At 42.9% G+C, this 26,963-nt stretch overlaps 2 protein-coding genes and 1 pseudogene across 2 annotated transcripts; all 3 read right to left on the bottom strand.

The window, feature by feature from the left end:
* Nucleotides 1-4,454, bottom strand: LOC115782756 (UDP-glucuronosyltransferase 2B20-like; annotated as a pseudogene).
* A 12,813-nt stretch (nt 4,455-17,267) lies between these two features.
* LOC115783393 (P2Y purinoceptor 1-like) lies at nt 17,268-18,413 on the bottom strand. Its single transcript, XM_030734196.1, has one exon. The coding sequence runs from the start codon at nt 18,316-18,318 to the stop codon at nt 17,377-17,379; it is 942 nt and encodes a 313-aa protein (XP_030590056.1). The 5' UTR covers nt 18,319-18,413; the 3' UTR covers nt 17,268-17,376.
* A 4,594-nt stretch (nt 18,414-23,007) lies between these two features.
* On the bottom strand, nt 23,008-23,987 carry LOC115783528 (P2Y purinoceptor 1-like). The gene has a single exon (XM_030734395.1). It carries the CDS (start codon nt 23,985-23,987, stop codon nt 23,031-23,033), a length of 957 nt encoding a protein of 318 aa, XP_030590255.1. The 3' UTR covers nt 23,008-23,030.
* Nucleotides 23,988-26,963: the final 2,976 nt, after the last annotated feature.

Genomic DNA, 26,963 nt, shown 5'->3' with positions numbered 1-26,963 from the left:
CATGAAAAAGTTTATACATCATCACACCATCTATTCATGCTTGAATTTCTTGGTCCTCATCAAACATTTAATTAGACATTTACAAGAAACCCAACCTAACACAATGATTAGCAAACCAAGTGCTACAAAGACCGCCATCACATCTAGACAATGGTAGGCATACCATGGCAGCTTGTGTGACTCAGTGCACAGATGTGCTGCACCCTTGTGCCTCATGACGTACTCTATCCAGAAAACTGCACTATCAAGAGGCTTTATAGGCTTATCACGATGAAGCTGTGACAGTTTGAGCATATTCTGTTTGTAGGGCTTTTCTGGGTCCAAAATATTCTTCAGAGCATTCGTCAGAGAGTCAACATCCAATTTTGTCACATCGACTATCTCAGCCACTCCCCGGGCCTTCATGCGCACCACGTTGTCATACTGGTCAAAGATGAGAGGAATGCCCAGAACTGGCACACCATGGTAGATGGCTTCGTACAGGCCATTTGTGCCCCCATGTGTGACAAAAAGCTTGGTTTTAGGGTGGCCTAGTATATCGTTTTGAGGCAGCCAATCAACCAGTATGGTGTTGTTTCCCAGAGTGGCTGGTCTTTTTCCAACATGCCTCCACAAAACCTTCTGAGGGAGCCTGGCAAATGCTGAGGCAAATATCTCTGTTAACTCAGGGCCAAGGTCATTCAGCAGAGTCCCCAGTGTCATGATGATCACCCCATGTTCACCAGAACTCTGCAAAATTTTCTCAAAGTCTGATGGGAGAGGCTTGGAAGGCTTACTCTGGAAGCCTCCGATGTAAACAACATTGGGCATAGTGGGACGAGGGAACTCGAATGTAAAGTCGATCCGCATGAGCCAGAGGTCAGCTTTTTGGGCTAGCGAAATGATGTCGACGTCTTCTTGAAAATACTGCTGACACAGAGCTTGATAAGACGGACTGGCAATAAAGTAGTTCATGTAAACCATCATGCTGTGATGGATTAGATTTCTGACTCTTTGAATAAAGTCCATTTTGTCAGAGTTAAGGGAGAACAACGCAGGGATATAGGACAATGGAGAAGGAGCGATGGCAAGGTGTCCCTCGCCACTGAAAAGCCAGCGCACATTGTAAACCAAGGGAAGCTGGAGATAGTGTGCCAACAGCAATCCACCTGGAAATGCAGGATCAGTTAGGAGAAGATCATATTCAGTTTCTTTCAGCTCCTTAATCAGTGTCTTATTCTCAAAAATGCTGGTGACAAGTTTTGCCACAGTTTTGTGGTTTTCATGCATCATTTTGAAAAGGTTGCTGTAAAATGCGAAAAATGCCCATACTGAATTTCTGTTGGATCTCAAGTGACGTTTTCAGGAACGAGGTCATGAAGTCTGGACTTCAATGTTCTGGGACTGCTCCTGGATGACTGTGATGCAGGTGTAATAAGGTGAGAATTCAGAACGTACCAGCTGGTGGAGGAACGTATTACAGTAATCTGATGGCCACGAGAATGAAGAGCCTCCACAAGGATTTTCATGTGAAGCCAGTGGCTTCCATCTATGGGAAAAACTAGTAGTTTCCCACCATCACACGAGGAAGACTGAGTCACTGAAAACAGCACAAAGAATGCCAGGGCTGGATATGACCTCATCTCTGTAAAAGAGACACATTATCAAGTCAATAAATATTTTAGTTCAAAGAGTGCTTGAGCATCAGAAGAACAGTGTGTCTTTTTGTTGAAGCACTTAGTTTGAGCAAACAATTTTTTCGCCAAAACTTCAATCAATTTTAGTACAGTAAAAAAGTGTCTTAAAATACTCTAGTATATTTTAATAACCAAATTCAGTGAGCTTAAAAGCATAAAAACAAAAATTGTGGGCTTTTTCTTAAGCTGTGTATACACTGGAAGCGATTCGCAACAATATGGTGACCAGAGACCACAGGAGGTGAATGACATTCAGCGACTTCAAGTGGCTTTGAGCAAAATAACCGCTGGTACAGTAAGGGGAAGTGCGTGGGATTGTTGAATGTTGTTGAACATGTGACCTAGTAATGTTACCCAGGAAACCAGAGCCTTGAAAGTGAGCAAGCGACCAGCCGTCAGCTCCAAAGTGATGCGTGGCAAGTAAATCACTTGGCACAAGGCACGACTTTTCCAGAATTATTGGTCATTTGACTGAAGTTCACTCTTAAGAGAAATATTCTGTATATATATTTTTTTAAATATAAAAGGCATGATTTGGTAGTTGTGTTTCCATGCATGCATTTTATCATTTTGATATCAATCAGATTGAAAATCTCAAGTTACCACATCCAATGTATCCAATGATTACACTGGATACATTTACATGCTCCAATGCATTATTTTTTGACACTATAATTTTCAGCATTCTGGATCATTAGATCTGGAATCCTCCTTCGATCATGAACAAACTTTGTTATATGTCAGAACTTATGTTCATGTTGCACCCTAATTAATTTTAGAGGATTCTGACTTATCCTTACGAGGTTAGATGTAAATATGTGAATATTGTCCCCATCTCACAAGAGATAAAAATCCTTTTAAAAAATACCAAAATTTAACCAGTTGTTCCTTGTACAATTCCAGAAATGTTCATTGAAATCCATTCATAATTTTCCCAGTTATCCTGCTAACAGCCAAACAAACAGACGAAAAGACAGACAGACAATCGTGACCGAAAACATAACCTCCCTCCACTTATCGGTGGGTGAGGAAATTACTCACTGAAAATGTATTATCTGTTCAGTGCAGCAGGTGCAAGTGTTGTGTTAAATGTTTGTGAGAAGGGAACAAATGTCACCTCCAAGTATCAACCTCCTGGTATAAAAAAGTAACTTTCAGTCTGGTACAAAAATATTTTTGTCTCTACAGCTGATTTCCACCTTCATAAAACTTTATGAAATTTGAATTATTTCCTAACTCATCTAATTGAATACTATTAAGGCTTAAAAAGTTTGGCACGTGAGGGCACAGGCTGCTGCTTCATGTCTGCTAATTTCAGTTTACTGAAGGGAACCTCTGTGTTTGAAGTTTTATGTGTTTTGGAGCATTTTTGAAGGAATTCTCTGACAAATAATGTTCTGCTGTGAGGTACTGCACACTCAGCAAGTAGATGCCTCATTACTGTGAACACAATTTGTATACTTTATTAATGTGCTACTTAGCAGCACTAAGCAGATGTGTGTGTCTGATCATTGCATCCACAGAGCTGTTTGACAACAGCCAAAACCCAAACTAATTGTTGATGTCACAGTAGTTACATCCATCTTTTATATACAGTTTATGGTCTTCATGCATGTGTGTCTTGATTGAAGATCTATGGAAGTTTATATGGTACAATTTTTCTTCTTATTCGTTTATGAAAGAATATAAACAAACCTCTCTGTATCCAAATCAAACTGGCCCCATTAGCCTGCTTTGGCTGTTTTTTTCTGAATGAGGTCTTTGTCAGGAGCCTTTCTAATTAATCAGTCTTGGTTTTTAAGCTGGTTATAATTGGGAAGCCTGTGGTAACCTGTGTGTATGTGTGTATGTGTGTGTTTGTTCAAATCTCTGAGTTTGTTTTTTTAAACCATTTTAGAGCATAAAACATGTTTTGTATTTTGAATTTACTTTTAGTGTATTTAGATTTGTGCCTTTTTTCCCCCTAAATCTCATCATTTGATCTGAATCTCAAATATTTTTCTCCCTGGAGCACCAACACTCCAAGGCAAAGTCCTTGAGCAGGCATCAAAGTTTCAGTATTATGTTAGCATGTAACCATGCTACAACAATAATAATAATAATAATAATAATAATAATAATAATAATAATAATAATAATAATAATATGATAGTTACAGTAACCACAGCTACAGCAACTGTTAAAAACACAACATGACAGAATGGATTGGTGCTTGCAAACAAATATGTGTTCTGTGGGTTTGAAGCTTTGGCTGCATCACAAATTATCACTTCATTTTAAAGTGAGATGTTGTGAACAGCCACGCTCAAAGCACGCTTCTTTGCACAGGATGTAGCCTCGATGTAGCTGACCAATGTGTGGTTCAATGTCAAACTGAGATAAGGTTCAGCTCAAACATCAAGGGAGACACTGAAGGACTTTTTTTTTCTTGACATTTGAGCTGTACTTTATCTCAGATGTTAAGAGGAAATGCCAAAGGACAGCATTTATATTTAAATAGCTGTTGTGGTTCTGAGTCATCTTGCTTGATATAGATGATAAATGCGTACATGATGCAAATTCTTTACAAAGTGGCACACTGTTCTGCAGGATCTGCTCAGCACATAAACCACACCATCTGTAAAACTTTCTATAATGAGCACATAAAGTTTGTTAGTAAAATTATCCTCACCTCAAGTCTTTGTGACCTCTCGTCCAAACTAAGAAGAATTAAATATCTGAGCTTATTATGCAGCAATCCTGGTCACTCGCCGATTGAAGCACAAATGGATTTATAACTCCAAATGTCCCTGACTGAACTCCATTTTGCGCCCTCTGTGTCCAAGCAAATAGGAGTCCCCTCTGAATCCTCCTCCCATACTTTTTTTCCCCGCCTGTTATGGCTGTTTTACTTTTCTGTTCAAACACGATCTGGATGCAGTTTCACTAACTCCTGGGCTGCAAAATTTTATATCAGTATCACAGTATTGCTGTAACACATTCAAATCAAACTGCCAGGTACCTTCTGCTCTCTACTGATATCAATATATGCATTTGTGAAAACTAAAATATATTTGGTCCTCATACACATAACATGCAAGAAGATATGAGAACATTATAATTACATTAAATCCCTGTTAAAAAATATCCTTGTTTCCCTGTTAAAAAGACTACTAAGCTGATCTTTTATTAAAATCCTTTAGAACTGACTGTAATGTCCCCATATGTTTATCCTTAACCTTTGAGCCAGAGTACATTGACCTGCATGACTAGGCAACCTCACATCAGGCAGCTGGCACAATTAAGTTTTTTTCTTCAGTTATTACTAAGTTTTTTTTCCTCGATCTTAATAGGACTGTGATTTGTCATAAGATTCTTCCCAACAGTCTATCAGGTGCAATATTTTTTTTTACTCCCAACTGACCACATGTCAAAGTAATCATTCATACTGTGCCTAAAAGCTCATCTCTAAAACCTCTTATCCTCCTAAAAACATGCCTTCCTGTAATCCAAAGCTGCCATCGTCAACTCCTTTTAATTTGGCACACTATTTATAGAACATCATATTCATCATTAAAACCATCTTGTGTCTGGCAGTTACTTCCTGGCCCCTTTAATTGATAACTGCTATCGCATTGTTCATTAAACTCATGTAAAAGTTCACCAGAGGCAAGACTCGCATGAAGTCTAGACTTTGCCTTCAAACAAGACCAGCTCCACATTAATGTGATGTTTTTCACTGAAGTGCTTATACATGGTTTCACAGAATGAGGTCGGTACATGTAGGACAGCCTCCCCAGTTGCTGAAGGCACGATTCATTGATGTGCACACACATGCTATACTGCTGAACACTCTCGTGGCTGGGCATTAAATAGGACACGCACATGCCATGTCTGCAGTGACTGCAGCCTTTGCTGTGTTTTTATGTGCAGCAACAAACACCATCTCAGCGACCTTTACACCTATTATGATGCTCCAAGTCCTGCCTCTCTGTTGCTGTATGTTATGTACTCTGGCCCTGGCAAACATTCTGCTATCATATGTCCATGTGTCAAAACAGGGGAGCTCAAATGTTTGGAAATGCATTGGCACAGGGGTGGCTTTCTCTGAAGAAAAGCATCAATTTCTTTGTTACTTTCCATGTAATTGATTGTTAATTGTACCAGTGTTATTTTCTTGGAGTGTTGCACAACATGAAAGTCCATGTAAGTCTCAGAAGGCATGACAGCACAGTTGTAATCACCGATCCCTTGTTAATATGGATGTGCCAAAATAAAGAGTGTTTTCATGCTGTATTCAGCAATGAAATAACTTCCCTTTTTAAAATGTTAAACCCAGCACAGTAAGAAATGGGAAGTTAAAAGTGCACTGTGGTTTGGCTGTTATTTGATGGAAACATTTCTTTTTTATACCCTTCAGGGTTGTTTCATCTACAGGTTTAAACATTTGCATAGTTTCCAGCAGCTCCTGCGACTCACCTCAAAATAAACTACAAAAACACAACAATCCTACACAGGTGTTTATGGATGGACATGCTTATGTCCTGCCAGAGCAAATGTGCAAATAGAATAGCATGTACGTATATTCTTTTACTGGTAGTCAAGTTTGTCTTGGGTTCCACCAGCTTTGTGTCACCAGTGGTTATTTCAGCCGTATTTGTCTCTGGAGCTTGAAAAAAGGGCAACTGGACTTCTTTTTTTTGTTTGCTTCTTGAAGACGTTTCACCTCTTATCCAAAAGGCTTCTTCAGTTTTCAAACCAAATGGTGGAGAGACCCAGGTATTTAACCCCCAGTGGGCATAGTCCCCTGGAGGTGGTTATGACCCACTATTGTTCATGTGCATAATCACATGTGCCAAGGTGTGAAAGGAGGCGTGGGTCATTTCAATCAGTGGTTTCAGATTAATCCAATATAGGACTTCACTCCATTTTACTTGCATGGCACTGAACAGGAGTGGCCCTCCAATCTCATTGTACATCCTGTAGAATGACAGTAAAGGCATTCTATTCTATTCTATCGATTCATGTGACCTATTGAAGTCACTGGAACAAAGGTGTGAATGGGGGTTGAGACCTCTGGGAAGAGAGCTCAGGACAGTACTGTAAGCGGGGGGAAAGCTGATGATGTAATCCACCTCCTCTATTCAATGATGGATGTTCACAGTGGTCATAGATGCTTCTTTTACTCCTCTTTCAAACCATCTGTCTTCCCTGTCCAAAATGTGAACATTGGCATCCTCAAAAGAGTGCCCTTTCTCCTTCAGATGCAGATGCACAGCAGAGTCTTGTCCTGTCAAGGTGGCTATGATTATTAACAATTTTGTCCATGTGTCATTGAAATATGGACCCTGGTTAACTAGTAGGTCGTAGTATCTTTGAAAACATGAACCCTTGAAAAATCCTGGAAATGTGACCCTAAGACTGCAGTCCTTTAAAAGCTGCATCCTGTACTGCAGGAAAATGAAGCACAGAATATTTGTTATAGCTTTCTGTCCAATGCTATGCCACAATTTTACATTTTCACCCTGTATTTTTGATCCCACTTGGGATTTGGCCGGTGGGATAACCCTAAGATCTGACCTACAGGAGCAGCAGGGATAAATGGCTTCATGATGGTTAAGGATGAGATTGATATGTATAGTGAAAAATAAACTCACAAATAATTGCACACAAGGATTTAAGCAGTGATGGTAGTTTTTTGTAACAGTTTTTTGTTTTGTTTTGTTTTTTGAGTTGAGTTGAGTGCTGTAGCACAAACTGCACTGTAGCAAACAGATCAGCAGACTGCTTTCACTCCAAACACCTGCTTTAGACCAGCCAGCCATGTGAATTGGATAATAGTAACATTAGATTACCCAGGTCTAATTTTATTTATTTTTTTTAATCATTTTGATATGCGTGCAAAAATAATTTTTCTTATTGTGTACTGGCTATAACACAATGCATAAGATAAGAGATAAGATAAACAAAGCTACTTTCCTTCATCATCTCTATTTCATCTGCAGTCCCCTGTCTCTATTTAGGGCCCGAGCATGAAACCTGCGAAGGCCCTATTGTAATTGCTTCGTTTATTTTTTTATTTGTGTCAATTATGTGCATTTGATTGAATTTGGAAGCTGGTTTTCTCGTATATTTTGTTGTAGGTTTTACCTGTTTCGTCTTTGTACAGTGCATTACATCAAGCGCTCTACTTAAAGCGAGGAGGTTTGACATTTTGAGAACATTACTGGATTAAGCAGAATTTTGGTGGTTAGACAGATGAAAAACAGATAGATAGATAAAACCGGCTATGAGGACAACAAGCTGTGAGAAGTTAAAAAAAAAATCACAAGTGCGTACAAACATGAAGTTGTCACGTCCTGGGCCGTTTGCCCAGCGTTTTGTGTTTAGTTTATTTCCTGAGCTTCTCCTCCCAGTATGTTTGTCTTGTGTTTCCTAGTGTTGTGATATGTCTGCGTCTCTGTCCTGAGTCTGTGCCTGTTCCCCGTGTTTAGTCAGTATGTTCCTTGGTTTGTCACTTCCTGTTTATTTTGACAGTCTGGTTTTCCTGTGCTTTGTGTTCAGCTTTGCTTCCCCTGTGTAATTAGTTTCATTTGCCTCACCTGTTGTTCCCTGCTGTTTCCTCTTGCCCTGATTACCCAGTGTGTATTTAAGCCCTCAGTTTCCATGTGTTCCTTGTCGCGTCGTTGATGTTTTGTGCCCGCATGTTCCTGTGTTTCCCTGTGCCTGCCCTTCGTCTCCCTGTGACTCCCTTCCAAGGTTTTTGTATTTGTGTTTCCCCGTTGAAATAAATCCCCTTTTTAGTTATGTTTGCTTCTGGAGTCCTTCATGTGAGTCCTTCCTCGTCCGTTTCCTCCCCGGCCATGACAGAACGACGCGACCATTACAAAACCCCCTCCGGCTCCAATTTTTTCGACGGCACTCGTCTAGCGCTGGGGGGCCCGGCGTCTTTGAACAGTCCCCGTCATCGTCACTCACCTGCCTCCCCTTTCGCTGATCCCTCCCTTCCTCGGCAGCCGCGGAGGAGAGGGAGTTCCCGGCAGCAACGGCGGAAGGCACCCCGAGACCCGAGCGGTATAACGCCGCGGACCGCTTCACCACTTCACACCCAATCCTCCGTTTCCGTGAGTAACACTGGCTTCAACGCTACTATGCCTGCGGACAATTATTCCCGTCACCCCCCTGCCTTTCCCCTCCCTGAGGTGGCAAAGCAGACCATTATCTGTTGGGTGGATTCACTGGTTATGGACCTTCTGGCTGACCCATGTGAGCAGGAACAGCAACAGCTCACGGCCCAGCTGCAAGGGCTAGTCGATGATTACCCTTGGTTATTTGGCTCTCTGCATGGGTTAGTGCAGGATTTCTTAACCTCCACCCTTCACCTACAGCAGTCCCCAGTGTCAGCTCATTCTCAGTCCCCAGTGTCAGCGCATTCTCAGTGCCCGGTGTCAGCTGTGTCTCAGTCTCCCCAGTCAGCTGTGCCTCAGGCTGCTTCCACGCAGTCAGCTCCTCTCCCTAGCTCACAGTCAGTCTCCTCGCAGTCAGTCTCCTCGCAGTCAGTCTCCTCGCAGTCAGTCTCCTCGCAGTCAGTCTCCTCGCAGTCAGTCTCCTCGCAGTCAGCTCTAACGCCCTTAGCTCCTGCTCTCTCTAGCTCGCAGTCTGCTCTTTCTGTCTCCCGGCCTGCTTCCACGCGGCCAGTTTTGACGTACTCAGGCCCCTCTAGCCTTCAGTCGGTTTCCCTAATGTCTGTTCACCCTAGCACTCTGTCAGTTCCTCCAGTGTCAGTTCCTCCAGTGTCAGTTCCTCCAGTGTCAGCTCCTCCTCAGTCGCAGTGTTCCCAGTCAGCTGTAGCTCCAGCTCCTCCTCAGTCGCAGTGTTCCCAGTCAGCTGTAGCTCCAGCTCCTCCTCAGTCGCAGTGTTCCCAGTCAGCTGTAGCTCCAGCTCCTCCTCAGTCGCAGTGTTCCCAGTCAGCTGTAGCTCCAGCTCCTCCTCAGTCGCAGTGTTCCCAGTCAGCTGTAGCTCCAGCTCCTCCTCAGTCGCAGTGTTCCCAGTCAGCTGTAGCTCCAGCTCCTCCTCAGTCGCAGTGTTCCCAGTCAGCTGTAGCTCCAGCTCCTCCTCAGTCGCAGTGTTCCCAGTCAGCTGTAGCTCCAGCTCCTCCTCAGTCGCAGTCTCAGACCCCTCAGTTAGCTCCAGCTCCCTCTGCTCACCCTGCTCCCGCTCCCTTGGCTCCAGCTCCCCCTGCACCCGTACCTGTTCCGCGGGTGGGGGCAGCCACGGACGGGCTGACCTCTGCACCCGTACCTGTTCCGCGGGTGGGGGCAGCCACGGACGGGCTGACCTCTGCACCCGTACCTGTTCCGCGGGTGGGGGCAGCCACGGACGGGCTGACCTCTGCACCCGTTCCTGTTCCGCGGGTGGGGGCAACCAGGTCCAAGCCTTCGCATCGGTTTTCTGTGTTAGCTGCAGCAGCAGGGTCTCAGTCAGCTCTAGCTCCAGTCGCTCTCCCTCGCCTTCAGTCAGCTCCAGTAACTCTTCCTCGGTCCCCAGTGTCAGCTGTTTCAGTGCCCTCTCAGTCAGTTCCCTCAGCCCCTGTCTTAGTTCCTTCGGTTTTGGTCCCAGTTCCCTCAGCTCCTGCTCCTTCTGTAGCTCCAGTAGTGTCAGCTCCCTCTCAGGCCCCAGTGTCAGCGAGCTCTCGGTCTGTCTCCACGCAGCCAGATCTCCCTAGCTCTCGGTCTGTCTCCACGCAGCCAGATCTCCCTAGCTCTCGGTCTGTCTCCACGCAGCCAGATCTCCCTAGCTCTCGGTCTGTCTCCACGCAGCCAGATCTCCCTAGCTCTCGGTCTGTCTCCACGCAGCCAGATCTCCCTAGCTCTCGGTCTGTCTCCACGCAGCCAGATCTCCCTAGCTCTCGGTCTGTCTCCACGCAGCCAGATCTCCCTAGCTCTCGGTCTGTTTCCACGCAGCCAGATCTCCCTAGCTCTCGGTCTGTTTCCACGCAGCCAGATCTCCCTAGCTCTCGGTCTGTTTCCACGCAGCCAGATCTCCCTAGCTCTCGGTCTGTTTCCACGCAGCCAGATCTCCCTAGCTCACGGTCTGTTTCCACGCAGCCAGATCTCCCTAGCTCACAGCCCGCTCTCTCTGGCTCCCGGCCTGCTTCCACGCGGCCAGTCGTCTCCCGGCCTGCTTCCACGCGGCCAGTCGTCTCCCGGCCTGCTTCCACGCGGCCAGTCGTCTCCCGGCCTGCTTCCACGCGGCCAGTCGTCTCCCGGCCTGCTTCCACGCGGCCAGTCGTCTCCCGGCCTGCTTCCACGCGGCCAGTCGTCTCCCGGCCTGCTTCCACGCGGCCAGTCGTCTCCCGGCCTGCTTCCACGCGGCCAGTCGTCTCCCGGCCTGCTTCCACGCGGCCAGTCGTCTCCCGGCCTGCTTCCACGCGGCCAGTCGTCTCCCGGCCTGCTTCCACGCAGTCCCCTGCACCTCGGCTATTCCTCGAGCAGCCCCTGCTGCTCAATAAAGCAGCAGTGTGCCCTGTTCCGCGGTCCCAGCCTACGCATCCGGTGCCTCACTATGTAGGCCCCGTTCAGCCCATGGGCTCAGCTCACTCCAAGCCGATGGGGGTCTCCGCTCATTCCGAGCCGATGGGGGTCTCCGCTCAGTCCGAGCGCTCCGCGCCAGAGGGCCCCGCTCAGTCCGAGCCGATGGGGGTCTCCGCTCAGTCCGAGCCAGGGGGTCCCGCTCAGTCCGAGCCGATGGGGGTCTCCGCTCAGTCCGAGCGCTCCGCGCCAGAGGGTCCCGCTCAGTCCGAGCCGATGGGGGTCTCCGCTCAGTCCGAGCGCTCCGCGCCAGAGGGTCCCGCTCAGTCCGAGCCGATGGGGGTCTCCGCTCAGTCCGAGCCAGGGGGTCCCGCTCAGTCCGAGCACTCCGCGCCAGAGGGTCCCGCTCAGTCCGAGCCGATGGGGGCCTCCGCTCAGTCCGAGCGCTCCGCGCCGGAGAGTCCTGCTCAGTCCGAGCCGCCAGAGTCCTCAGAGTGTTCCGCTCAGTCCGAGCCGCCAGGGGGTCCCGCTCAGTCCGAGCCGCCAGGGGGTCCCGCTCAGTCCGAGTCTTCGGAGTGTTCCGCTCAGTCCGAGCCGCCAGGGGGTCCCGCTCAGTCCGAGCCTCCGGAGTCTTCGGAGTGTCCCGCTCAGTCCGAGCCGCCAGGGGGTCCCGCTCAGTCCGAGCCGCCAGGGGGTCCCGCTCAGTCCGAGCCGCCGGAGTCTTCGGAGTGTTCCGCTCAGTCCGAGCCGCCGGAGTCTTCGGAGTGTTCCGCTCAGTCCGAGCCGCCAGGGGGTCCCGCTCGGTTCGGACCTTCCGAGTTTCCTGTGTCCTTGACTGCCCTGGCCTCAGGGGAGTCCGGGCATGTTGCGGCTCTGGTGTGTCTTCGTCGTCGCCGCCGCCGCCGCTGGGGGCGCGGTCGGCCTCCAGTGTCTTCTCCTCGTCTCCGCCGCCGCCGCTGGGAGCGCGGTCGGCCTCCAGTGTCTTCTCCTCGTCTCCGCCGCCGCCGCTGGGAGCGCGGTCGGCCTCCAGTGTCTTCTCCTCGTCTCCGCCGCCGCCGCTGGGAGCGCGGTCGGCCTCCAGTGACTCCTCCTCGTCGTCGCCGCCGCCGCTGGGAGCGCGGTCGGCCTCCAGTGACTCCTCCTCGTCGTCGCCGCCGCCGCTGGGAGCGCGGTCGGCCTCCAGTGACTCCTCCTCGTCGTCGCCGCCGCCGCTGGGAGCGCGGTCGGCCTCCAGTGATTCCTTCTCGTCCTCGTCGCCGCCGCCGCTGGGAGCGCGGTCGGCCTCCAGTGATTCCTTCTCGTCCTCGTCGCCGCCGCCGCTGGGAGCGCGGTCGGCCTCCCTCGTTGGGATTTTGCTTTGTGGCCCCTTGGCCTCTGCGGCCTCCTGAACTGTGTTTTTTGTTTTTGGATTTCCCACTGACTCCCCTGAACTGTGGACTGTTTTTTCCCCTGCTGTTTTTTTTGTTTTGTCATAGCTCCTGGACTGTTCCTTGTTTCGACCCCCTGTTTTGGACATTGGAGCTCTCCGGCCTTGTGCCGTCGCTTTTTGTTTCATCCGGGTGTCTTTTTTTTTTTTTTTGCTTCTCGTCCCCGTGTTTTGTTCTTGTTTGGACTGTGTTGCCTTTGCTCTGCCTCATTTTGATGCCCCCTGTTGGACTGTCTCCGGCCTTGTGCCGTCGCCTTTTGTTCTGGTCCTGTGTTTTTGTTTTCTTCCTGTACGGGTTTGATTTGTTTTGTTCACGCCCTGTGATTTCTGTTTTGCTCCCTGTCTTTGTTTTGTTTCGGGCCCTCCCTCCTGGTCCCCCGCCTCCCGCCCTTGTCTGGTTTTGTTTTCTGGTTTTGGCCGTCGGGAGCCGGCCTTTAAGGGGGGGGTACTGTCACGTCCTGGGCCGTTTGCCCAGCGTTTTGTGTTTAGTTTATTTCCTGAGCTTCTCCTCCCAGTATGTTTGTCTTGTGTTTCCTAGTGTTGTGATATGTCTGCGTCTCTGTCCTGAGTCTGTGCCTGTTCCCCGTGTTTAGTCAGTATGTTCCTTGGTTTGTCACTTCCTGTTTATTTTGACAGTCTGGTTTTCCTGTGCTTTGTGTTCAGCTTTGCTTCCCCTGTGTAATTAGTTTCATTTGCCTCACCTGTTGTTCCCTGCTGTTTCCTCTTGCCCTGATTACCCAGTGTGTATTTAAGCCCTCAGTTTCCATGTGTTCCTTGTCGCGTCGTTGATGTTTTGTGCCCGCATGTTCCTGTGTTCCCTGTGCCTGCCCTTCGTCTCCCTGTGACTCCCTTCCAAGGTTTTTGTATTTGTGTTTCCCCGTTGAAATAAATCCCCTTTTTAGTTATGTTTGCTTCTGGAGTCCTTCATGTGAGTCCTTCCTCGTCCGTTTCCTCCCCGGCCATGACAGAAGTAAGCAGGATGTGTATTGAGGGCACACAAGAGGAAGCTGTGGCATGTGCGTTTCATCTTAATCCTGCCAACTGATGACAGAGCACAGGTGGGAAGTGACAAGTACAAATACTTCGTTACTGTACTTAAGTCGATTTTTCAGGTATCTGTACTTTACTTGAGTATTTATTTTTCTGACTGCTTTTTACTTTTACTCCCTACATTTTTACACAAGTATCTGTACTTTCTACTTCTTACATTTTCAAAACAGACTGGTTACTTTTTAACACGTCAGAGAGAAGTTTGCATTTCCGGTCAGTGCGCCATCAAACATCAAACGATCTGAGCCTAAACTGAGGAATAAATAACATATAAGAGACAATCGTACTGGCGGATTAAATACGCAAAGCCATATAATTAATGTATCATTTCTAGCGCTATAATCAGAGGTTACAGCGGGCCGGACCGAGTCCGTAAATTGTGCTCGTGGGACATAAACAGCTTAGCTAGTGCTACTGAAGAGGAGCGAGCATAAAGGGAGTAACGTGTGGCAGGTAATTTTAAGTGCAATGTTTCTGAATTCTCAACAAATATCAGCAAACACACAAAGTGTGTGCAGTTTGTCACACAGTGTGTCTGTGAGCTAAAAGAAGAGCTGCTGTATTTCAGGGAGAGCAAAGAAAGAGACGTTCACTCGGAGATGGAGAAAGAGGACAGGAGAGGAAGAAGAGAGGTTAGATTTAAAAGTAAGGCCTGCAAAACAAACTGAAGTATGCTGACTTTGTGTTATTCAAAGATTGTATGAAAATACTGCAGTTTAGTACATGATAAACAGGTCAGCTTCTTGTACTGTATTTACAGTAAAGCTCTGTGTTGGTGCACAGAGGCTGTGTTCACGGTCAGAGTTACAGGTTACATCAGTGCAGCAGAGATGAGTTTGAATCAAAGCTGCTGATGCTGAGATTCATTCACTGAATCCAACATTTCTACAGCCTGTATGCTGTCAGTGTAGGGGATGGAGATCAGCTCAGAGAGCTGTGAAATACTGGGTTACATCTTTGTGAGTTCAGTTCATCCACACAGAGCAGTAAACCTCAGAGCAGCAGCAGCAGCAGGTCAGCTGATCACAGCCTGCACACCATTATCATTTACTGCAGCTCACAATAGAAAGCTGTGATTCTTCTCCCCATGCAGAGCCACTACAGCTGATCTTAGGGTTCCTCCACCTTCTGAATCCCACTGTAACCCCTGAGTATCCTCATGTTGGTGTTTAGGTGGAGGCACAGTCACCCTCTACTATGGAGGACACAGAGAATAGAGCTGTGTTTAAATTCCCTTTCACAGTTTGTGTCCTACATAACAGATTCAAGCTGAGTGCATTCATTAGAATTAAAATGTACATTTGTATTCTCATGTGATATTATTTTATATTATTACAATAATATATATAATGAGGTTCGGTTAGGTTTACAGAAAAATAGCAGATAAAAACATCCTCCAAAGAGCTACTTTTACTTTCTTACTTTGAGTACATTTCAAACCCTGTACTTTTTTACTTTTACTTAAGTAAAGAAGTTGAACTAGTACTTTGACTTTTACAAAAGCATTTTTTAACACAAGTACTTGTACTTCTATTTAAGTACAGAATGTCAGTACTTTTACCACCTCTGTGACAGAGACAGTTAATAAAGAGGTCATTTAAAACTGATATCAATGTTCCACTACACACTGTCTGAATAATGTGCTCTATTTTTTCTGTTGTCCTTGAATATCATATAGTTACCAGATGTAACCAGATGTTCTAACACTTAAAACTTTCAATAATCTGACCGATCAGATCCAGTCTTTCCTCTTGCTGTTTCATACTTCTGCTGTCCTACATTTAAAATGACAGTATATTTATTCTAAGTTTTACTGTATCTGTATAACTTCACTTTTCATAAATTACACCTCATCGCTGTGCTGATAAATATATTACTCTGTACAATCTGACTTTTGATTTTTGAGCCCATGCACTCATTTTAACACGTAGGACTGGGCTCTAGTCACACTCTTTGCACTTCTTTCAATTTTGCTTTTTTATATTCTTTCATATTTTTAAATCTCAGTAATAATTTTATGTAATTGCAACTCTGAGTCTGAAGACGATGGGATTAAATTGGTGCCCGAAGTTAAAGTATCTCAGGTGCTAAGGAAAGTCAGATGTAATTGTGCAGGTGTCTCTGATTTAATTCATCCAAACGTCAGTGTTCAAGGATGTATTTTAATTTCTGATGAAAGTAGAACTGAAAGTTTATTTGATTATCGTTATCAGCAGATTGTGGGGTGGGGGGTGGGGGGATAACTGACTGACTGCAGGAGTCCAGAGGAAGCAGAGGGAGAGTGTGGTGGAAAATGGGCAGGCTGGTGAGAATTCCATTGTTATCAGGTAACCACTTTGTAGTTACAGGTTTGAATAGCAGTGAATTTGAACTCAAGAAATACCCCAACAACACAGGCTAGTCAAAGGAGAAACTTCAGTTGTCCTTTCACTGGAGTTACTGGAAACAGATGAAAGAGGAAGTTTAAACAAAGTAGAGGTCCTGCCAGTAGAGAAAACATCCAGCACACAAACCAACCTGGTAGGCCAGAGAAAGCAAGAGTTAATGGTATAGTGACCAATACCAAATGTAAAGTAGCCAAGATTAAGCTTTTTAAAGCCCTCTAGTGGTTAAAAAGGAGACAGGGATCCAAACATGCTTAAAGTAACTCAAGTATGAGCACTCATTATGCAGAATTGCCCTTTTCAGGGTTATATAGATTATATTATTGTATCATAATTATTGAATCATTATGTGCAAGGTTCTGGGAAGTATTGAATAATTACTGATTAATGAGTGACATAACGGTGACTGATAAGAAAAAACGTTCCAGTTTCAAAGAACTGCATAAAGCACTCAGCATGTTGATTAGTTTCACTTTGCCTCAGTTGCTCTCAGTTACTCTTATGGTTTGACAAAAAAAAAAAAAAAAGCTACACAAGCGCACACACAAGGCTTGAAAGTGTTTCACTACTGGAAAATGGTTCAGAGGAAGTGATGTTATGTGGTTTGGAGCAATGATGCCTGACTGCTGTGAAGTGATGTGCAACTCTTACACTAATATGTTCTTCTCTGTTATGGTTATAGTTGTTATGCAGACACCGCAATTGTGCGTAGTTGTTCTCATTATTGATATAATGAGCACAGGAAACAATATAATGACACATGAAAGCAATGAGTTTATCTCTGCACAAGTTTTTGTTGTTTAGATTTTTTTAAATGAATATACAAACGTGAAGAGTTCAGATGCAAAACCGTCTAAATCTGCCTGGACACTTTTCTGTTAAAAGAGCTTTTTTGTTTTTTTTAGTAATTTCATTTCACAGGTAATGGTGAGGTGCCCTTTTTCAAAAATGTAAATATAGTAAATTACCTACTTTTTAATAAATAGTATTTTATTTCAAGGCAAAACCAGCTAAATCTTTAGTCCATCCTCTGGCCAGTGTGAATAATAGCATCTAATGGCAATCCTAGTTACATGTATTATTAAGAGACCAACTTTTCTCTTTCCATAAGAGGCCATGCAGAGCATTGAGTTTCCTGACTCTCACAATAACAATGTTTTTATTACTCCACATAATTTGTATAAAAGAGGCACACCAAGTGCAGGTTTGTCTGAATTGTCAGTTTATTTTGAACTGCTTATACAAAAGTATTATCCATGAAAAGAATCAAGTGGTTAACAGACTGAGAAACCACTTTTAAAGATGTTATAGACACAGAGGTACAATAACTGTTACTCTATGCTGCCAGATCTATATGCAAACATTGGACAAGACCGCCGGAGCAGCTGTCTGAGCTGAGCAGGAATGTTCATTACATGGAGGTAAACCAGGGGATTCAACACAGTATTCAGACACACAAGACCACGACTTATCTGATGAGCACTGAAGACTCCTTCATCCCATTTTGGATGTGTCCCGTTATTTTTTTTCAGAACTCTTGAATAAAGGCTGAGGTTCTTGAAAATATGATAGGGGATGTAACAAACTGAGAAGAGAAGAATCAAGATGAACAACAACTTTAAGCTTCGTTCTTTCACCACCTTGTCAATGGTGTTTATGCGACAGAGGACAAGAGTCACGTGTCCATAGCAGCCAAGTAAGATGCAGAATGGGATAACAAACCCAGTGAGTGTCCAGCCAACACTGTATTTCAGGTAATCCTCAATATACTCACTAGAGGTGGTATGGTAGCATTTTCCAGTTTCATTTTTAAATTTTTTGGTGAAGAACATGTCTGGGAGACTTTGAACGCTCACCAGCAACCAAACCATGACTGAGATGACCACAGAGTGAGTGACAGTTATTCTTCCCATCACCCTCATTGGATGGACAATAGCCAGGTACCTGTACACACTTATACAGGTGAGGAACCCAATGCTGCCATATAAATTCAGGTTGAAGCAGAATCTTGTGATCTTGCAGAAGGCATCTCCAAAGATCCATTTACTCCTCATAAAGTAGTACGCTGACAAAAATGGGAGTGTTGGCAGGAACAAAAAATTGGCAAGTCCGAGGTTCAAAAGAAACACATTAATGTGTCCAACTTTCTTCCATTTCTGCAGCAGCGACTTCAGTACCCATCCATTAGCTCCCAGACCGAGGATGAACACAAAGATGTAAATGCTAGGCAGAGTTATATTTTCATATGAACGAGTCCGGGTAGTTGTAGTCATTCTGTTTCTTTAAATGAAGACAAAGCAGTTCAACTCCTCGGCTGTAGAAGTGGCTTTTGAAGAGCAGAGGAGGCATGACCTACTTGATCAAAGAAAACTTCCTGTTTGACACATCAGCTATCTTAAAATCCATTTTTGACATCACAGAAAACCCTGTGTGTAACGCCCCATGCACAGATCCATGCAGTCTTTGTGCATTTGCTTGTTGTTTATAAACTACTACACAAAAATATCATACATATCCTGGTGAGTGTAATTCAAGAAAAAGTTGTTTCTAACAGTAAATGCTCTGCTTACACAACTCGTACAAATTCTCTCCTCTGTAGCAGAAATAAAAGTGAATGAAAACCAGATGCATGTGTTTATGTGTTGTCCCTGATTGAAACCCTAAAGTTTGAGATTTGAGATAAGTGTCTGTGCTGCACCTCATGCAGATATGCACATAAGCTTTGTCCAACTGCTTGCTGGTTCACAGACTTTATCATTTGAAAAGCACTACACAAAAACATAAACTCTACCATGGTGGATTCATGGTAGGCTGCAACTAAATGAAATTTCAGTGCAAGTTTTGTGAAATTGAGGTGTCATTTAAATTAGCAATTTGGAAGATGCCAAAGCTTTGTGTTGAAAGGACAGGTAAGAGTCTCCCTCTGGTGGTAGCTTTGAATTTGAAACCCTTAATATTGTTGATATTTTTGCACAAACATGAAATTAAACATAATCTTATTTTCACATATTCTAAACAGAGATAAAGAGAACCCAAATAATCAACAGAACTATATTCTCAGCTTTGTATTGTTTCCATTGCACTTCTATAACCACTTTATCATGGACCGCTGTGCACCAGGCAGGATTAGGACCCCAAAGCAGGACTCGGGACTTGATTTTGAACCTCAGCTTTATTTGCTGGTAACTGTAGAAGCACACAAAAGATGTGCAGTGGAACAAAAAGAAACTAGGACTCCAGAGAAAACCACAGAAGAGGAAACAGGTGGGACCACAGCTGAGACTCGTTGGGAAAAAGGGACAAGAGAAGTAGAACTAAATACAAAACACGAGTGACAAGAGACTATCAAACTAAGGCAGGAAGTAACTAAGAAGGACATGTTACACAGACTGAGACTTAACAGGAACACAGGGAGGGCAAGGATGAACTGGGACTTCTGGAATAAACATAATTGTTACAAATAGACACAAGACAGCAAAGGAAGGTGAAACAAGAGTAAGAAAACCAGAGAAAACAAACAAGTTATAACCAAGAACAGGACCCAGGTAACAAATACCTCAGAATATACATACAAAACACAGAGAAAACTAAGCAAGATATAAAGAACAAAACACTAAGTTAACACACAGGGATAAAAGACAAAACACAGATGGAAACATGAGGGAGGCAGGATACACAGGGAGCTAATAAACTAAAAGTTATCTGCAAATAAAAGACTACAGGCACAAATAAATACAACAAATAAGGAACCAATACCAGGCATCACAAGATAATAAAAGTCCTAAGCACCAGGAAATATAAATATTCTCAACAGAAAACCATGAATATGAATCACTTCTCATGAATAAATCACAAACCCATAAAACCCTGGGTCCAACACCCAGAGACCACAGTACACTTTTATTAACCTCCTGAATTTATATGCTGCTACATAAACTCATTACTTTTTTCCAAATATCAGTCATTGGTCTCCTTGATAACTAATTATCAGCTGTGTTTTGACTGTTGTAGAATGAGAGTATTCAGTAGGTTTTAGTAAGAGACACTTCCTCCATCCACTGGTTATGCACTATGAAATTCTGCATTAATCTTTACCATCATATCTTGAAAGGTTTCTCAGAAAAAAGATTATCCAACTGAGACCCACTGGGTTGTTTTTCTTGGTATTATTATTATTATTTTGTTTTTAGAATAAGAATTATGAATTTTTAGCTCTGCTGTTTCTGAAGAAAAGGTTAAGATATTGTCATAGCTTTGGCGGCCATGTTTGTTCCACTAAACTTTAACTAACTTGAGAACGATGTGACCTCGGATGTTCAAATTCACACCATAATGTATCTGCTAAAAATCTTGGATGAGTTTGGCTCTTGTTCACCTTGACCTCAAACTAAAGGTCAAAGGTCAAGTTTTCTGAAAAGCTTGTGAACACGATAACTCAAGAACAAGCTCACCTAGAATGTTCAGATTCACACCACAGATGCATATTATTCAGGCTAGACCTAATACTGCTAGTACTGTTTGTTTTTTCACCAAAATACCCACAACTGAGACAACTGAGAACTGAAAAGGCCTTTCAGATGAGAGGTGAAACGTCTTCAAGAAATAAAACCAAAAGAGAAGTCTAGTCACCTTTTTTACAAGCTCCAGAGACTGCTATGACCCGGATGACTGAGAAGCTACACAGACAAAATACCCAAAAGTTACTCACTACTTAAACCTACTTACAGTATCATTTCTTCTTTCTTTCCTCAAAAATTTTAAATTGTAACCTCCATAATTCCAGTGTACCTGCCATTAAGTATTTTTTTTATTATGATAATACTCTAATATTACAAAAAATTAAAATTAAATTTCATTTGACATCTGGAGGAGTTATAAAGTGCTGCTAAATATTATGCTTTAAAATCTTCATTAACCAACAGTGAATGTCCACATGGTCTGGTGTAAAATTCATTGTCAGTGTGCAGATGTTTAATATATATATATATATATATATATATATATATATATATATATATATATATATATATATATATATTAGGGGTGGGACTTTAACGCGTTAATTTTGATTAATTAATTATGGGGAAATTAACGCGTTAAAAATTTTAACGCATTTTAATCGCGCTTTGCACCGTGGAACGTTTCTCAGTGCACGAGTTCCCGGCATACAGATTATATCGACGCACAATGTCCAAATTAGGGGCCGCATCCTGCGAAGGACCCGGCCCACGTCTTTCGCAGCCCACGAACACCACAAAGGCCGGAAGTGAGCAGCTAGCCTTCATATCAGCTGCCGTCACCTCTGTGTAGCTCATGTCGCCTAGCAACCGTGAGTGCGAAGCACAGCTGTGTAAAAACAGCTGTTAAACGGAGAACGAACTTTTTCTCCTTTTTGTGGTTTAATTTTAAGTCTTTAATTCAAAATAAGCTGTTAAAACAAGCATAACACATTTCAACATCAAGGAATACAGCTGAGAGAATGATTAATTTCCAACTATAACAAGTGAGACATTAATGTTGAATAAAACTATCCAGTTATGATGCTTAACTTTAATTTCAGGAGTTTGCTTATCACAGGAGCACTTCCACCCTTCGTTGGTCTGTGTAGTAGACTGGTGGGAAAATAAACAAAATTTTGAAGTTTAAGCTTATGTATATTGATTCATTCATCAACTAAACTTAAATTAATATTTCTCATGTCAAATATTGAAATGCGATTAAAATGCGATTAATTTCGATTAATTAATTACAAAGCTTGTAATTAATTCGATTAATTTTTTTAATCGAGTCCCACCCCTAATATATATATATATATATATATATACATGTTCTAAAAACAGACACCCCCCCCCCAAAACAATCAAATGAGACAGAATTATATTTTGTCGGTTTTGCACTGTTTATATTGCACTGCTTTAACTACTTCTTGTGAGGTGGGATAAGATGGAATGAGATTTTTATGGTAAGATGATTTCCTTTCGCTAAGTACAGTGCTTCTCAAAAACTACAGTATATGATCTTTTTTTGTGCAGACTTTAATTGACTCAACTGACGTAATTCTGGGTACCCCTAAAACAATTCCTGGGACAATCTTTATATACTAAAACAATGTAAATGGACTGATACTTTTAAAACTGTAAATTATACTGTATTCAGCAACACTTAGGAAGTATTCACAACAGCATATCAAAAATCAGTTACTTCATGTACCTATGGGACTGACCTGTAGTGCCCTGGGTTCTTTTTCTTAAACAACTATTTAAATCCCTTTGTTATGTTTCACAAGACCAGTGGACCCAAATCCAGGACATAACAACTGGTAAATATTTAAAAGTTTATTTATAATGGGCAACAAATTTGCATCAGAGGAAACTAGACAGACATCACAATGGGAAATTTGGACGACCGTAAATCCAAAACTCTTCCGCAGAGCCACAGGACAGGAATATCAAAGTTGACAAGAATTATGATTACTAGGTATAAACTGGAAGTCTGTGTCACTGTGTTATTACAACAGAAGGTGCTGACACAATCTGGTGAAAATAAAGAGGAAAAATGAAAAAAAACTTCCTTGAAATCTTGCGAAAGCGATACCTTAAGAGTGATGTCACCGTGGATGTTCAAATTCACATGATAGTTGCATCTACTCAAAATATCGGACAAGTTTGAATCTCAGCAACATTTCAGAAATAAAATATCATCAACTAGTTATAGATGTTGATTCCATCAAAGCCAATGAAATCATGCACAGTGCAATTACAGTTACAACAAAGACACATGGAGCTGGTTTATCTGAATGCAGTGGTTATTTAGAACAATTTCAACATGTGGCAACGGCATTATGACAAACATAGGAATAAAAGTATGTATGTAGCCCTTTATGACAAAAATATTATCCAGAAAGAGAAAGTAATAAAAAAAAAGCAGTTCTTACATCCAGCTGTAATTAAAAATGTTAAAGTTAATAATTCATGTCAAAATCTTGTTAAACTTCTGTAGACTCTGTTTGAGATACAGTCCGAAAATAAAACATCTGACGACATCCCCGGAGAAGCTGTCTGAGCTGAGCAGGAATATCTTTCACATGAAGGTAAACCAGGGGGTTCAACACACTATTCAGACACACAAGACCACGACTTATCTGATGAGCACTGAAGACTCTGTCGTCCCATTTTGGATGTGTCCCGTTATTTTTTTTCAGAACTCTTGAATAAAGGCTGAGGTTCTTGAAAATATGATAGGGGATGTAACAAACCGAGAAGAGAAGAATCAAGATGAACAACAACTTTAAGCTTCGTTCTTTCACCGCTTTGTTGATGGTTTTTTTTCGGCAGAGGACAAGAGTCACATGTCCATAGCAGCCAAGTAAGATGCAGAATGGGACAACAAACCCAGTGAGTGTCCAGCCAACACTGTATTTCAGGTAATCCTCAATATACTCACTAGAGGTGGTATGGTAGCATTTTCCAGTTCCATTTTTAAATTTTTTGGTGAAGAACATGTCTGGGAGACTTTGAACGCTCACCAGCAACCAAACCATGACTGAGATCACCACAGAGTGGGTGACAGTTATTCTTCCCATCACCCTTATTGGATGGACAATTACCAGGTACCTGTACACACTTATACAGGTGAGGAAACCAATGCTGCCATATAAATTCAGGTTGAAGCAGAATCTTGTGATCTTGCAGAAGGCATCTCCAAAGATCCATTTACTCCTCATAAAGTAGTACGCTGACAAAAATGGGAGTGTTGGCAGGAACAAAAAATTGGCAAGTCCGAGGTTCAAAAGAAACACATTAATGTGTCCAACTTTCTTCCATTTCTGCAGCAGCGACTTCAGTACCCATCCACTAGCTCCCAGACCAAGGATGAACACAAAGATGTAAAATCTAGGCAGAGTTATATTTTCATATGAACGAGTCCGGGTAGTTGTAGTCATTCTGTTTCTTTAAATGAAGACAAAGCAGTTCAACTCCTCGGCTGTAGAAGTGGCTTTTGAAGAGCAGAGGAGGCATGACCTCCTCTGCTAAAAGAAAACTTCCTGTTTGACACATCAGCTATCTTAAAATCCATTTTTAACATCACAGGAAACCCTGTGTGTAACACCCCATGCACAGATCTATGCAGTCTTTGTGCATTTGCTTGTTGTTTATAAACTACTACACAAAAATATCATACATATCCTGGTGAGTGTAATTCAAGAAAAAGTTGTTTCTAACAGTAAATGCTCTGCTTACACAACTCGTACAACTTCTCTCCTCTGTAGCAGAAATAAAAGTGAATGAAAACCAGATGCATGTGTTTATGTGTTGTCCCTGATTGAAACCCTAAAGTTTGAGATTTGAGATAAGTGTCTGTGCTGCACCTCATGCAGATATGCACATAAGCTTTGTCCAACTGCTTGCTGGTTCACAGACTTTATCATTTGAAAAGCACTACACAAAAACATAAACTCTACCATGGTGGATTCATGGTAGGCTGCAACTAAATGAAATTTCAGTGCAAGTTTTGTGAAATTGAGGTGTCATTTAAATTAGCAATTTGGTGATGCCAAAGCTTTGTGTTGAAAGGACAGGTAAGAGTCTCCCTCTGGTGGTAGCTTTGAATTTGAAACCCTTAATATTGTTGATATTTTTGCTCAAATATGAAATTAAACATAATCTTATTTTCACATATTCTAAACAGAGATAAAGAGAACAAAAAAAATCAACAGAACTATATTCTCAGCTTTGTATTGTTTCCATTGCACTTCTTTAACCACTTTATCATGGACCGCTGTGCACCAGGCAGGATTAGGACCCCAAAGCAGGACTCGGGACTTGATTTTGAACCTCAGCTTTATTTGCTGGTAACTGTAGAAGCACACAAAAGATGTGCAGTGGAACAAAAAGAAACTAGGAGTCCAGAGAAAACCACAGAAGAGGAAACAGGTGGGACCACAGCTGAGACTTGTTGGGAAAACGGGACAAGAGAAGTAGAACTAAATACAAAACACGAGCGACAAGAGACTATCAAACTAAGGCAGGAAGTAACTAAGAAGGACATGTTACACAGACTGAGACTTAACAGGAACACAGGGAGGGCAAGGATGAACTGGGACTTCCTGAAACATGACTGAAATTTCAGTTAAATGCAGACACTCATTAAATCTATGCTAAGTTGCCATCTGGTGGTTGTTTTTAATGAGAACGCTTTTGGTTTTATTTCAATGTTTTTCCACTAATACGAAATTAAACATCATCACATTTTCACACAAGTCTTAAAGAACATAACTGGTAAACATTTAAAAGTTGATTTCTGGGTGCCTGGGTGGCTTAGTGGCGAAGCCGGCAACCACATACATATGCCACATTACACTATTCAGACACACAAGACCACAACTTATCTGATGAGCACCGAAAACTGCTTCGTCCCATTTTCAAGTCCCAGCATGTCGCCAATTTGCCCGCGTGTCTTCCCCCGTATCTTCCCCCCATTGCCTGTCTCCCTCCACTGATGATAAAAGCTGCTGAGGCCAAAAATGCAAAAAAAGAAAAGTTGATTTCTGATGGGCAGGAAATTTGCATTAGGGGAATCCAGCCAAATATAAGACAAGGTAAGGCTTGTCAGTGTCAACAAGAACTAGTAATGCTACATTTAAACTGGAAGTCAGCATCACTGCGTGCTATTGCAACAGATGGTTATGACACAATCTGGAGGAAAAAAAAGTAAAAATTAAACAAGTTTACTGGAAATCTTGTGAACTCAAGAACATCATTCACATCATAGATGCATCTACTAAAAATCTCATATGACTTTGATTCTCACTGACCTTGTCCTGAAGGCAAAGGTCAGAGGTCAAGTTCCAAAAAACTCTGTATCTATCGACCTGACCTGTAGTGTCCTGGGTCCTTGTTCTTTAACAACTATTTAATTACAAATAACACAACCTTTTAAATACCATCTGAAAAACCAGTTGGCTGTGTTTCCCGTGCCGTTAACCCTCCGTTCGTACCAGCTTAAAGCCCTTTGTTACGTTTCACAAGACCGGTGGACTCAAATCCAGGACATAACCACTGGTAAACATTTAAAAGTTTATTTATAATGGGCAACAAATTTGCATCAGAGGAAACCAGCCAGATATCACAAACTTGGGCAGAGCTATAAATGCCAAAATATTCCACAGAGCCACAGGCCGAGACATGACAGGAATATCAAGGTTGACAAGAATTATGTTCACTAGGTATAAACTGGAAGTCTGTGTCACTGTGTGATATTACAACAGATGGTTATGATACAATGTGGAGAACAACAAAAGTAAAAATGAAACAAGTTTTCTGGAAATCTTGCGAACACGACAACTCGAGAATGATGTCACCAGGGATGTTCAAATTCACGACAGATGCAGCTACTCAAAATCTCGGACGACTTTGAATCTCACTGACTTTGACCTGAAGGTAAAGGTTCCACAATTTCCACAAAAAATGCTGCATCTATTGGACATTGGCCTGACCTGTAGTGCCCTGGGTCCCTGTTCTTTAACAACTATTTAATTACAAATAACACAACCTTTTAAATACCATCTGAAAAAAGAGTTTGCAGTGTTTCCCATGCTGTTAACCCTCTGTTTTTATCAGCTTAAATCCCTCATCAGGGTTAACAAGAACTATAATTAGGCATAAACTGGAAGGCGGCATCACTGCATGCTATTACAACAGAAGGTTGTGAAGCAATCTGAAGAGGAACAACAGGGAAACTGAAATGACAGCCCGTTATATCAGCTCTGCAAACAAGGAGAGATGTGTGTGTGGTAAGGTATGCTGTCCTCACTCATAGTGGTATGAAAACATTACTCACCAACAGTGATTCTAACATACTAAGGTGACAAATTAGCTGTGGCTCCCCCTTTGCTATGCACAGTATGTAGGGTTACTCT

The sequence above is a fragment of the Archocentrus centrarchus genome, chromosome 7 (assembly GCF_007364275.1).
Source record: "Archocentrus centrarchus isolate MPI-CPG fArcCen1 chromosome 7, fArcCen1, whole genome shotgun sequence".
Lineage (NCBI taxonomy): Eukaryota > Metazoa > Chordata > Actinopteri > Cichliformes > Cichlidae > Archocentrus > Archocentrus centrarchus.
This window is presented reverse-complemented; position numbering and strand designations above follow the sequence as displayed.